This window comes from Onychostruthus taczanowskii, unplaced genomic scaffold, assembly GCF_017590055.1.
Source record: "Onychostruthus taczanowskii isolate IOZ18803 unplaced genomic scaffold, ASM1759005v1 scaffold33, whole genome shotgun sequence".
NCBI classification, from domain to species: Eukaryota; Metazoa; Chordata; class Aves; order Passeriformes; family Passeridae; genus Onychostruthus; species Onychostruthus taczanowskii.
In genome coordinates, this window is record NW_024500683.1 from 4,039,695 (window position 1) to 4,054,904 (window position 15,210).

Consider the following 15,210-nt stretch of genomic DNA (forward strand, 5'->3'; position numbering starts at 1 on the left):
AGAGTGTGTGGCTTGTCCTAGCAGTTCTTGTGCTTAAGCTGATAAGCACACAAAACCAAAGAACAGGAAAGACTCTATGACTAACCTTCTTCCCTTCAATCCTACTGACATCAGAAGACATTAAATACAAGCAAGGCTTAACAAGCAACATCATTAAAACCTCCAAGATTACTGCAAATGGATTAACTAACAATATTTGCACACGGTCTAGATAACCTGCTAAAAGAGAGCTGAGCAGAACTGAAAGCTGCATTTCAAACAAGTGGTGCAGATGATCTGAAATTAGCTCCTGAAGAGCCTGTGTGGGAACATTCCTGTTCCCAGAGGCCTAAATAAAGGCTTCCAGGACTGCATACTGAACTATGTTCCCTTTGTGAGCTGGGTCAGGGACCTAGGTGAACATGAGTCTGAGGTGTGACAGAAAAAGGTACATGACCTGCTGTTGACCAAACCTCCCTATGCTCTTGGGCAATGCTATATATCTGAGAGAATACTCAGCTGATCCCAAAGACTTTTTGCTTTCTTAGAAAAATACACAGCCACAGAAAAAGATGGAATACACGCTTCACATATAATCTCACATATAAACTCTTAGGGAGGAAGAGTTGCATGTTTGTGGTTGCACTTAGCCTGAGGAAACTTAAGCCCTTGGTTTTTCTGGGATATTGCTCCCACTAGTAGGCAAAGGACTCATGTTAAGTGTCAGTAGCTTCTGAAAATCCTATGAAACTACAGCACTGCAAGATGTAAGAAAGCAAGATTTATAGGGTCAGCAGAAGCAACTCAAAGAAAACACACTATGTACTGGAGGTTAAAGTGATTCCTGACCAAGGGAGCACTAGGCTGTGGGAGAGATACACATTAAATTCACATCCCTGCTTAGCCCACTGCAGTTTGGTTGCCTGACTACACTCTACCATTAGAACAGTAACAGACCTTGCAGAAATGAATGAGGCATGGGCTGGAAGGCATATCCTGCCTTTTGTGACTGAAACCTTTTTTCTCCATAAAACCAATGGAGAAAACCAGTGGAAGCAGATGGCAAAGGGCAATGGAAGAAAAGAAAAGGATTTGCCGAGATCACAGAGGAATGATGGGCAAACTAGAGCTGGAAATACTGGACTCCTCAGTGACTTCAACTGGTTGTGTGACTGGAGTGATGAGGAAAAAGCAGAGGATTGAGTACAGGGATTCTATTACCTTGTTCAAGCCTGTGCACTTCTCAGGCAAGCTGAAATTAGACAGGTTTTTGTTTTGTTTTCAGGGTTTATTCATTTGTAATTCCTATGAAGCTTCTGTGTTTGTTTACTTCACCTGTTTTACGCCCCAGATGTGATAAACTGTAAGCTTAGAGCACTAATGAGACTGGAGTTCTGTGAAGGTGCAAGCTTCTGGGAAATCTGAGGGTTTAGCTGAAAGAGTAATGTAAAGAGATAACAACCGAGACACAAGACAAAGCACAGGGTGACCAAGGGGGAAAAAAAAAATCAAAAACCATGCTTAGAGCCAGTATAATTTCAAGGGAAGCTTAAGTATGTATAAACCTCATGTTAGGAGCTGCAAACCAAGAAGCATGCTCACTATTTAGCTCCATCGGGGCAATATGACAATTTCTAACAGAGAACGAAAAGTCACAAATACCAAATATGCTGAAATGGACTTTGTGGCCTGAGGGTCTGTCTTATGAGAGGAACAGTGTGTGATCATCCTTCAAGTTAGCATGCACGTAATGTATTCTCTGATCAACACAGCACTTTGTGTCTTCGCCAGCACATCACTGCTACCATGAGCAATGTGTGTCTGCCAAAGGAACAAAGAAGAATACCAGGAGTCTTTTTAACTGCATGCCAAAAGGATCCCTGTCCTGAAATGGCAGAATTCCCGACTGTATCACAATACCAGCCACAATCTTGGTGTCATATCGCAATACTGTCTTTCAGTAGAAGAGATTTCTCATCTCCAGTATTTTTTCACAAAGAAATCTCCACTTTACTCTCTGTCTATTCACCAGCGTTTAATTTATTTACGCATTTCGAATTAATCCACATAAAACAAAAAATACCTTCTAATTTTTTACCTTTTTAGTTAATTTTATATCTGATTTTCTTCATGTAAATATCTACGTAGACTTCACAATACAACAGTGATTCTCACTAATTTGCAACAAAAAGATCAACTTTCATTATTTGCCTTTAAAATGTACAAAGAATGTAAGCAGTCATGACACATAAGCTTGTAATGACACGTAAGGACTTGTAATGATAACTGAGTTGTGATGAAAGACTGGACAAGACTTCTAAATCCATGGTTGGTCTCAGACATGTAACAAAGACCTATGTTAACAGAGCTATGCAATTCACAACATTCTATTCTGCTAGCAAAACAACTTCCATTTTTTGAGATCAGTCCTAGCCAGAATAACAGCAACCAGATATTCGAAAACATCCACATTTCATTTAATATAAAGTTATTTTCTATGATTTTCTATACCCATCTGTTCAAAGTGAAATCTGGGGTTGAACTATACACACAATAGAAAACAAAACTTAGATATGTAAAAAATCATTTTAAATTATGCCACAGCATCACTGCAAGACACTCAGGATTTTTTTAAAACTGGCAGCTAGTAATCTCTGAAACCTAATAATTTCTATACAATGTTTCTGCAGATAACCAAAACATCTTGCGTGCTTGTTTTGGAGTTCTCACATCATGGCACCTAAGTAAATTACAAATTCTGTTGTTAAGATGATCTTTGTGTTGTATTTTTTGATAAATTCTACTATGTATCCTAACATCCTTTACTGGCATATATTCTTCCACAGTCCATATTTTAATAAAGATCATCTTCCAATACTTCATAATTCAATGCCCTCTTCTTAGGATGAACTCCCTGACAGTGGCTGTCATCTCAAATGACTGTCAACTTTGTGTTCAGACATGTATTGTAGAGATAAATACAACCCCAAATTTACATAAAAACAAGAAGTAAAAAGCATCTATTTCTACAGCAGTTGTAAGTCATAGTCAAACATCAGCCAATTGCTCCTAAAGAAATTCCTGTATTTATCCAGATGTGTCTACTGTGATACCATTTGTCAAACACAAATCAGTAATGTGATACTACTTCCTCCTTTTCATCTAGTAAAAAAATGATGCAAGTTTAAAAATGCTAAAATTTTGCAACAAATTCCATGGCAGTATCTGGACACATTCAATAGGAAGGGGAAAAATACAATGATGATAACCACTGCCATTCTTCATTATTCTAAATCTATTTTAGTTTAGCCCTGTACAGCAATACATGCAGCACTGCACTTGCCATTAAAAGGCCTCAGGACATGTCAAGTATTGTCTGGACTTGTTTTGTTCTTCTTGGAGCTTTGTTCAGCTTGTTTAATGACCAGACAGCTATTGCCTGATTTGTTTAACTTGCCTATCTTAGTAGAGCCATATTCTTTTTACAGAGGGTACGAACAAACAGCTCTTCTGTATTTCACCCCAGAGGAACAGTGCAGTGCAGAGGAGCACAGTGCTGGCAAAGAGCTTTGAGAGCAGAGGTGTCCAAGCAGGAGACAGTGGGTGCAGTGCAGGTCTGGAAGGGCCAGTGAAATGCAAAAGATGGCTTTGGGGATCCCAGAGCTAATGAATGAATACACTGATGATCATCTAAAGCTGTGCAAATCTGGGAACTAGGCAAAACTATGTTCCAGGGTAACAGAAGCAAAGAATATGTATTGAGCTTATTGATATTGATTTGTTTGACTGCAATTTATTATTGTTGATAGGATTAATTTCTAGTAATATTTAGAGAAAATATTTTTAATAATAATATAATGGCTTCCTGTTCTAATATTGATTAGATGTATTTCAGGAACCCACAACTCCAATTGAGAGCATTTACCAGCAAACCTGCTTTTAATTAAATGCCATTTACATGAATAATGATGTTGATTCAATGAGTTTATTTATACACAAGCGAACAGAAAAGCAGGAATTTAGTAATGTCTGAAAAATATTTAGATGCTACATCCTGGCACGCTTGGATACCCTGTCATGTCTTATTTATTCCAGAAATTCAGTTATTGTAAAGTTTCTGTACATATAACGTTACCAGACTAAAACCTATTTTTTGCAACAATTCAGATTTCACATGGACAAAAATCCATTATCCAAAAGCTTAAAAACATGCAATAGTAGATAAATGTCAAAACCCTTCATTTTCTTCATCTGTTCCATCTGACAAGCAACCAATAAACTCACACATTCATTTCAACCACCAGAAAATACTCAGGGAAAACATGGATTTGACTTTCACCAGAACTATGAGGGGGAAAAAAAGACTTTAAGGTTTAGCAGTAATGGCATAATCTATATACACTAAGCTATGGTGTGGCACTGATTGCCAAGAAAAACTTTGACGTGCTTATCCTCACAATATTACCAGAAGGCAAGGCAGTACTATTATAACAACACCACGGGAAAGGAACATCAAAAAGCATTTACAAAAGAAATCAAGTAAGTTTACAAGCCTCATCATCACTTTGAAGACCCACATGGAAACTGAAGACCTACAAAATGTTCATCCCAGGGCAGCCCACGCCCATTGGTGTTTAAGAGCCTCGAGGCAACCTGAGCAAGGTGCACACAAGGGTCTGGGTGTTGCCTCACAGTGACAAGTAGCAAACTCCTGACTGGAGTGATTCCAAAAGGTGGTCTTGGATCATACCAGCTTGACCAACCTTTTCACAAGACACAACCAGAGACGGCTTCCTACTTTTACAGGGGCACCTTTCTTTTATAATCTTCTGTGTATGAACTGTCAACTCAGACCTGAATATCCTGTAAATAATTGCAGCACATGGAGCAATCTGGCTCTGCTTCTCAAAGGCTCTGTCTGGTCAAAGAATAGGAATATTGTTGATTTTTCCCAATTATGAAGCTGCTCCAACTTTCATGAAAATATTAAAAATTCAGTGAATACATTATTGAAAATTCATTTACAAGACAGGAAAAGACTGCTTCCAGAGCAGGCTCCAATTATTTTTCGGAACATTTAACTCTCCCAGGACAATAACCACCAAACTTTTCTGAGTATAATTCTGCTTCAAGAGGTATGACCAGTATCTATTGCATTTATAAACCTAAATAACAGCATAATCCACTGAAGCCCATGACCCCATACATAACTCTCACAATCTTATCAGTTGCTGAGATTGGCTAATATCCCAGCCTTGGCACATCCCTCCCTTCCAAGGAGAGTGAAACTTTACTATATGCTCAGTATTATTAGTGAATTTCTATACATTTGATGCAGACAGACCATTTGCACAAGGCTGTGTACTCACATTACACCTGCAGTGCTGAACATTTTCCCTCTTCTCCTTTGTCAGTGTGAAGCACATCTATCTAACCTTCAAACACACCAGCACAGAGCATCTGTATGTTTGCCAGTTACTGCTGATATTGGTCAATGCCAATCAGAACAAACAAAACACTTTCAAGGATAAAACCACAACTTGTTACAGTTCAAGCTTAAGTGCCCAGCTTTGCAGACAATTAAAATCTTCCATATGTACAGTACAGAAGGGAATGAAAAGAACAGGATAGAGAAGCAAACAGTATTAAAAAAAAAAAAAAAAAAAAAAAAAAAAGTGAATAATTTAGGATTCAAAGAAATACTTCACATGAAATGCTCAGACTTCAGATTTTCCAAAAGCCTTTCTGGAAAAAGTAGTCTTGCATGAAGCAACATTGTTTCTCATAATCAGTGAACAGCATGAATTAGATTCTCTGATTTTCTAACCTGTAATTTCAACCCTTTTTAACTGCACTACTGGAATGAGCTGCAAAGGCTTTGCTGACTTATCCCCAAGCACTCCGTGCACACTTTCACAGCGATCTGCACCATTCTTTAATCGTCAGTGGGAAGCCCTGGATAAACATGTATCTTGGACTCTGTTTTGAAGGATCTGCCAGTAATACTGTAATCAAACATGGTGCAACTGCCTAGAAACACAGTATTATGTAATTGGCTGCCAACCTGTGCAAAAGAGCAGGCAAGAGTAGCACGTATCAACCACTTTTTGACAGACTTTTCTACCTAAGCAAATTTAAACTGTGCTGAACCAGCACTGCTGATTCTCCCCATCTCTTTCTTGTGCCACTTTTAGGTTCCAGTGAAAGCTTAGTTGGGCCACTATATCACACTTGCCCAACATCAAGATCACACATCTAAAAAACCTGAGGTGAATAGTTTTCTACTTGGCTAGTGTACTGACATAACCCAGCCAAGGGAAAGCAGTAAAGCCTCAATGGGGTCTCAGATTCTCACAAGCAACATGTTACAGCGTACCTCAAAGAGTGACAAGGGTTAACAAATTCCTGTTTAACATAAGGAATGTATGTGTATCCCTACATAATAATTATAATAATAATAATAATGTAGGTGTATCCCTACAGAACTGACGAATGAGCTAGCAGTACATGAAGAACAACAGGTACCAGCCAGCTCCCAAAATGTTTCACATCTCCCAAAGAATTAAAGAAATTAGCGAAAATTGCCCGAAAGTGGGTGACATGTTCACCCTATTGTCACCAATTTTCTACTGAACTACCAGAAAATGGATGATGTTCAAATTTTATATTTTTGTTGTGGTTTCTGCCATTTCTAGGAGATATAAATAAAATTTGAACTTAATTACTGAAAATAGCTTGCTTCCAAATTTCAGCTGCATGCATTTTCAACACCATCAAAGAAATACTAATTTGAGTGCATCATATGCCTTTTTTCCCCTCCAGATAATGAAAAAGAAACTGAAATAAACCACACAGAGACAGACTAACCAGCTAAAACTGAAAGAAATGCAGCAGGAAGTTACATAAATGAGTTTTCTTGAAAGTACATCTGCTTTGCTTCACCAAATGTCAAGGATGGTTTCAAAAGTAAAACTACAGGGAAGAAAAGAGGAATTTATAAATAAAAATTTTGAAATAATTTTCTTTTGGCAGTACAAACACGTTATTACTGTTTCACATCTTTTTCATCAGGTCTAATCTAATCTGTGCTTAGACCAAATTATATTGATAGAATGGTGAATTTGTCTTGAGTAAGGACAATAACTTGGCCTTTGCAGAGCAAAGTAACAACATGGATCTCGTACCCTGTTATTATTGATTGTTCTTATTAATTCTGATGGTGGCTAGTCCATCAGAAAACTGTGTCAGTAATTTTACAAAAACTTTATTTATAACTTCTCTAAAAGATTAACAAAACTGAGAATGACTTTGAAAAATTTGACTGTCTTCCTCTTGAGATCAAACTAACATCAGAAAGGCTGAAACTCTGAAATATTCATAAATCAGTGATGCATAATTTGTAAATTTGTATTTTATATAATGTACAACTTTCTCTGTCCTAAAGAGCATTTTATATTTCTTGTTAACAGTGAATGCAAATAATGCTCAGTGGAATTCTGCAGTGACCTTTGTTTTATTATAATTACTGCATATTTATAAATGAACAACTAAACTCCAATTTGAGAGCTACAACAACTTTGAGTTGGAATCCTTTGATAAAACACAACTGAATAAACTTCATAAATTTAATTCCCTAAGAAGAGAAAAAGAAAGTCTCCTCTGAAAACTCCTTTGTGTATACCCACACACAAAGCAGATTTTTCCATGCTTTTGCAAGCAGAAAACTAAACAAAACAGCAATATGGACAGATTTGAACAGAAGAGGATAAATTGCTTCAAAAAGAGCACAGGAGAACAGATTGAATGTCAAACATCATATAATCACTGTATTACATAAACACATAAAATAGAAATACGCAGGTGTAAACCACCGCATAATAATAAAAAATGCAGTACCTGTGTTATGCCATAATATAATTCCATGTAATGCCACTAAGTCTTAACAACTGAAATCCCACTATGTAAGCAGAATCTACATCAACTTCTGCTAATGGCTGTTCAATACTGGAACACTTCTACATTTGTCAAAAAGCGCATGAAAATCAGAGGTCAGGGTCCAAAATACAGTACACGCATTGTGGACTTTTCCCACCCAGACAAAGGGTAATTGGAAGCATTTGAAGACAAAAGGCACAGCTTACTGTCAGGAGAAAGGCCAACAAAGAAGGCATGACTGGTGTGAAATGCCTCATGGTACAGCAGGGAGTATTATCAAGCTCTTGTTCTGGAGGCAGCAGCAAGACAGTATGAATTCTGTTCCTAATCTGGGTACTTGCTTTGACTTCATTCTGAACACTTAATTTGTTCCTACACCTTGCCCATTCTTTATCACTGGTTTCTATATATGTCCTGCATTTCTTAGAGTGGAAGTTTGTAGGAGCATTTATACTCAGTTGAGAGCAGGTCTTCCAATGTTTGAGTGAAAACAGAGGTTTAATTCAAGCAAAAAATGACAGGTTGAGAAACTAAAATCCTGGTTTGGGTCATAACACACTACTCAACTGAAACCATAAATATTTTAAACAAGCAGCGGGTTGATGAAAAACTGCTATTCAAATCCTACACAAGACTGAGGCTGGCTGATTTTTCCCAAAAAATAATGTGCCATCTCATTAGTGTGTGAGAAGTGCTGAACAAAATACTGATAGAATCTGTGATACCAAAGAAATTACCACCTAGAGAGAGAGAGAAGTACATTTACTAATAAAGTATTCAAATAACTGGTAGCAAAGCCATTTATATAGGCTTTTTTGTATCATAAAGGAAATGGTCTGGGTATTTTCCTTTTTCAAAGCATCAGACTATTCACTTATGCATTGGTCCAAATCCCACTGCATTCCATACACACATACGTGAAGTGCTGATTACTCGTGTACACAAACTTCTAAACTTTATGCCAAAACACGAATCTTCATAGTTTACTGAAGTAAATCAAATGGAAATAATCAATACAACACAAACTAAAATAGTCATTAGTGATAATCACATATGGTAATTTAAAACAAAGCTAAGGCTTATTAAAGGAGGCGCTGATCATAACTGCTTTTTCTACAGTGCACCGCTTCAAAAAAAGAATTTGAAATAAAACTCACATAACTGTGATGAAGCACCCTATTATGAGTGGTTCAGAATGGCTCAAATATGTACTAAAAGTATAAAGTTTTAGGGTGATCATTTTCTTTTATCAAAGTAAGTCAAAATAGGGCATATTATGTAGCACATGGGAATCCGTAAGAGATTTAAAAATATTTCCTTTTATGGGGAACCAGACTCACAAACATGATCTCTTTAACTCTGTTAAGGTTTCTACGATGTTTTTGGCCATGAGCATTTTAGCAGGATATTTATGTTAAAAAAATTACTTAAAGTGAAATTACTTTTCTTTATAGTGTACATTTTCACTGAGATCAAACTGCTCACTACAGTGTAATAACAAAACTGTTTAAAACTGCTCATAACCTGCATGGGAACCAGATATTTCAGTATATCAGTTTAAAGCTTTCAAAAAATGCTATGTAAAACATGAAAAATACTCTTCACACAAAATTCAAAATGTGTTTTTTCCTTAGTGCTCATCCTCCTTTGTCCCCTTGAACTCATGAATAAAAGGGCCACAGCAAGCAGAAGGATTTAAAAATGATTAAGCCTCTTTCAAGTATGTTACTGTACTCATTCAATATTTTGGACAACTGTTCTATTTATTTTCGATTTTCTAAATTGTACTTTAGTCTCAAATAGTTGTTGCACACTAAATATTAAATATTCCTGTCAAAGTATATGGTTGTTAGACTCCATTTTGTAAGTTTTGATCTTACTAGACAAATCCTTCACTGATTTAACAGTTTTAATCCTGTGATGGGGCCATGATATGACATGTTATTACTGACTATGACTTCCTGACTAGGGATGTCCAGCCTACTCATCGAGCTAGTAACCTCTGGGTGTGTGACGAATATTATGAATTCATCTCAAATGTGTGTAACAGGAAGTGGGCATTCATGGAATGGCATATAAATAAATGCATACATGTCATGAAGAGAGTTCTGCAAAACTGTGTGCATCCTACACCTTACTATTACTCAATAGCATGACATAAACTATTATTTTAAAGACACATCTATTATACAAAATCCTCTGCTAAGATCTCTGTGTTGTCAGATTTGAAATCAGGAAAAAAAAATTAAATTGAGATGCTGGTACACAGTGAGCTCTTAGAATTTCTGACAAAGTAGACCAGTGCTGCATTTCTAGCATAATAAAATATCCCTACTAAAATTATTTTAGACCATCTGAAGACAAAATACAAGATTAAGCCTGGAGCTCCAAATGCTGAAATTCAATAAATGTGAACATCCCTTATCTTTTCCTCTTGGATCTAAGTAACAGGTCAAATAATTATTTCCATTCTTTTACAATGAACGCTGTCAAATTTGGCAGTAAACACAACAGAAAATCTCCATGGAGTTACTTAGAGAGAAACTCTCTACAGTAACCCCACAGTAATATTAGGACCACAATAAGAAAAACGATATTTGGATTCCCTCTTGGATTGACTACATGAAAAAGTCTTTACGTCTCTACTAGACTTGGAACTGAGCCCTGTCTTATTGACAGAAACTTCATTACACACTTCAGTCACAGCAGTGAAGATCAAGAGGACAAACTCCCCAGAGCCCTTAAATTTAGGACCCTGCCAAAGTATTCATTCAGATCTATTTGCCAGTGCTTTGATCCAGGGTAAGCATCTCAAATATAAGGCCACAGAAAAGGATCCAGATACAAGGAAACTGGGTCTAAGTAAAACGGTAGCGATTTTCAATATGGCTTTAATCAACGACACCAAAGATGATCTTCCTACAGAAGAAATGCTGAATAAACCACATATTTCCAAACCATTTTATTAAAAAGCAATACCTACAGCTTCTACTTTTTTGACCTAGATCCTTTCATTGTTCAACACTTCAGCACATTTAGAAACACAATGATCTATTGTATACTTGTCAAGTCTTTTGTAAAATGCAACACTTCTTAAAAAGGAAAAATATCCACATTCATCCGAATATTTTTACAATTTTTACATTCAAAATTGTAAAAATATTCAGAGGTTCAAAATAGAAACAGCTTTAATCTAAGCGCTCCCTATTTACTTAAGTGTTCTAAAACGTGACTGAAAATAGTTTTGGGAAAAGATTTTGCACTTCATACAGTCAATCTTGATGAAAGCAAATGTGATGGATGGGAAGGTTTGCATAATACTTAGAAAGCTGTCAGGTCTTTGCAATTCCTTTCCAAAAGTCACTTCTAGGCAATGTCAGTACCAAACCTCAAAATAATGCACAAATTCACAGTCTTACCAAATCTAGAGCACTCTCTCAATAGTAAACTCCATTTCCCTTAAAACTCAACTTACACTAGCAAAACTGTACTTTCAGTTGCCACTATGAACTCTAACAACTACTTCTTAGTTACTGGTCTACTTTATTTATGCTACCTGTGTCAATCTAACTTGAACTAAAAAAAAAAAAAAATAAAAAAATTTATTTCTTGCCTTAATGTTCGCTGACAGAAGTGATGAACTGCATCACGTTTGTAGCAAGAACATTCTACGTTTTGATCCCTCAGTAAGGCCTTGGGCTGAACCACAAACCACATTTTTACAAACAGGTACACCTGACTGATGTGCTTAATGAATGCTACTGTATCTACAGAAAATGATGACTAAACGCACCTCTCTTGCAGATTTTTAGCCTTCTGAGGAAAGGGAAAAAATGCTTTAGATACTTAGTGAAAAACAAAAAGCTTACTGCTAACTGAGAAGTACTGTGAGGCTTAATTTGCAAACTGATTATAACTTTGAGTAAAAAGCTGATGAAAAATTTCAAAGTGCATTAATTGAAGTAATTCTAATAGTGTAAAAATTTTCATCAGTACAAAACTTGCCCCACCAAATACAGTGAAAAACAAGCAAATCAAACCTTCCACCTACCAAATGAAACTTCCACCCTAACACTGCCATTTCTCAAGCTAATATGCAGGAAAACCCAGGAGCAGGGACAAAAATGAAATATGCCTGAAATTGGAAGCAAAATATGCTGGAAACATGTTTCAAAATTTAAGGGAAGAAAAAAACCAAAGAAATGCTTGCCCTAAGCTTCCTCTGTCCTTTCAACTAAGTACGTTTCTGCAACAGATGCTTTAGCCTGCATACACATATCCCCTTGGAATTTAGCGTGTTTTGGGGAAAGATGCGAGGGCCCCCGGCGGCCCGCGCACCCAAAGTGATAACGCTGCCTCGCCCCCCAGCCCCACGAGGAGCCGGTGCCGGAGGACAGGAATCAGAGGCAGGGAGGAAGGATGGACGCTGCTCTCCGCGCCGCTGGGGCCGGGAGATGTGAGCGGAGCGCGCCCGCCCCTCCGCAGCGCCCCGCGGGAGCCGCGCTTCCTGCGCGCCTCCCGGCCCGCGGTGCTGGTGTTCTCCACCGGGGGCCGCGGCTCCCCCGCGCTTCCCATGACTCACACGGCGGAGGCTGGAGGGGCGGAAGCGGCGCCTCCCAGCCAGCGCTGCGGCCGCGGACGGGCGGTGCGAGCGCCCCGCACCCGCGCAGCGCCCCGGCTCCGCCTGCTGCGGCTGCCTCCGCCTCCCTGGGCACTGCTCGGCTCTAAACGATGTTAACTACCACCCCTGCCACTGAACGAGCTTCTCTAGGGGATTTTTGCGGCAGCCGGGCCTCCCCTGCCCTTAGAACCGCTGTGATCCCGGGCTGCTGGCTGGCGGGAGAGCGCGGAGCCGCAGGACGCTCCAAGTGTCCCACTCGCCAGCCTTCCCCTCCCCCGGCCCTGCCCTTGGCCGCTGGCACCGCGGCAGCTGGAGCGAGTTCAGCTTTTCTTCTCCCACAGCACTGGGGCTTGGATGCCCTTAAAGAAAATCCTCCCCTAACAACGTGTCAATGTTACATTCCTCCACAAAGCAACTTCTATTAGGGGGCTGGGAGCTTGGCACTGCCTCGCCACAGACTGAGAGCTTTGTGGCTATGCAAAAAACAAGGAGAGAGGGAACATTTCCTGCATTAAAATGCAATACCCCAGGCTCGATGATTTATCCTCACCCTCCCCCCATTCCTGCATGGCAGCTCTGAAGGACCCCTTCGCCAAGAGCCTGCATCCAGAGACCCCATCTATGTTCAACCCACGCTTTCCGTGCCTCACAGCCCCTCAAAGTCCATCTAAAAATCGCTCTCCCGCCCTAAAATATCAGGCTAAAACAGGAGGTATGTAGCACAGGGACTAGGTGGGAGACTGCCGTGTTAACTGCTAGACCCCCTGACTTCCCACCCTTCCACAACAGCCCCCTCCCCTTTTTCCAGCAGGAACATGAAGCAGCTGCTGGGATTGGAGCAGCTGCTGGGAATAACACATCAACCCCCTTCTCGCTAATACTGCAATGAGACTCCGAGCCTTCATCTCTGGGAGCTGGGACTGCCTGGGGAATGCGTGCAGGAGCAGCTACTGGCCCCTTCCCAGAGCTCCCAGGAGGTTAAACCAGCATGTCCTGCCTGCACAGTGCCTCGCCTCTACAGGCATCTCAGGCAGAGGCTTCACCCTTAGGAATTGCATTTACTCTTGGTTTATTTGGAGGTTGCTGAGGCCTGGCCCAGGGACCAGGTGTCCTGAACATGGTAAATCTCTTGGTCTTTTGATCAGGTTGCCTGCATGCCTTTGGAAATGTTTTCCTTGCAAAGTCGAGGGATCTTATCAAGAAGGCCAAGGTTTTGCAGTTGGGTGGTTGCTGTGAAGAGATGGTGAGGGGGAGAGTGATTTCTGGCTCACCACCTGTGGGCATTACTGTAAGTGAGGCCTTAAAACAGATGGATCCTACTTGTGAGGAGTTTCAACGGTGCTCAGCAGAACTATATGCTCTAGTTTAGAACTATATGCTGGCCAGTTTAGAAATGAAAATTCAGCCTTCCCTGCCTTTAAGGTAGCGTGCATCTTCTCCAGCCCTTTTGCCTCATCTAGAGGAGAGCCAGAGTGGAGAGCAACTGAAACAAATGTGAGTATTAAGGAGAGCTGGCAGCAGGACTTACACACTGGCATGGCATTCAGCCCCCCCTCCAAGAAGCACCTACCTTCTTTTGGCGGCCGCTTGGCTTCTCTGGTGAGATTGCAGACCTGGGTGGTTTGCAGCTCCTGGGTCAGGCAGCCTTCCGTCTGCTCGTTGAGGGGCAGCACCACGTTATTGAGCAACACCAGGGACTGGTCATCTATTCCCCATTCTCCCAAATGCTGAGGGCAGGTGCATTTTGTATACATGATCCCACAGGACTCGGTTCTCCCATTTTCAGATTTCAAGCAGCTCTCCAACCAAGTGCATAACACATGGCACCCAAACTGGCTCGGGCTCACCTTGTTCAACACCAAAAATTCAAAGAAGGATTTGTGGTCTTCTTCTTTTTTGTGTAATCCTGGGAAGTTGATAGGATAGACACGACGTATCTGAATAAAATTCTTATCATACTGCAGAAATACAAAAGCATTCTTGGAGTTGCAGAGCTGCATTATAGAATGGTTATTTTTTAAAAGATCCTTTATTTTTTCATGAGAAAAATGATCAAACTGATAAGCCAAGAGGGAAAAGTTGGAGCAGCTGAAGTCCTTTTTGGAAAATTTCAGGTAAATACTATATTTGGTTGGATCTGGATTTTCCAGCGTCCAAGTGCAGTTTGTGAAGTTTTTAGGAAACATTTCACTTACAGAATACGATCCATAAATGACCCCCTTCACCAACGTGGAACACCAGAAGTCTTGGGCAGCATTAAATCCAAACATAACCAGTAGATAGGTGGAAAATATATAAATCAGCAAATTACGAACAGCCTTCATCCTATGTCATTTGGCCTGCAGGAAATGAAATGAAATAAAAATGCAAGTAGAATTCTTCACGCATAGAAAAACAAACTCCTTCCAATATTCGAGCCAGCTGTTTTCAAGCTTGCAGTTAGAGCCCCTTTCAGAAAGAAGGGCAGGTAATTTTTATTTTATAACGCAAGGGCCGGGGTTGCCGCTGTGTGCACAGCGCCATCACGTGGCCATCGCCACAGACACGTCTTCCACAGGCAAATTAAAACTCCACATCTATTAGATTATTAATAGGAATGTCCTCTCCTCTCTAGGATTTAGTCATCATGGCGTGGACTAGAACTGCTCAACTTAAGTAAAAACCTAGATGCCTTA

General features: G+C 39.8%; 1 protein-coding gene across 1 annotated transcript in view; it reads right to left on the reverse strand.

Annotated features, from left to right (window-relative positions):
- ADGRB3 (adhesion G protein-coupled receptor B3) overlaps positions 1-14,859 on the reverse strand; it is a 439,699-nt gene extending 424,840 nt beyond the window's left edge. Inside the window, exon 1 of the mRNA XM_041410625.1 lies at positions 14,106-14,859. Within this exon, the coding sequence (XP_041266559.1) occupies positions 14,106-14,859 (754 nt within the window). The remainder of the gene's footprint in view (positions 1-14,105) is intronic.
- Between the last annotated feature and the right edge of the window lie 351 nt (positions 14,860-15,210).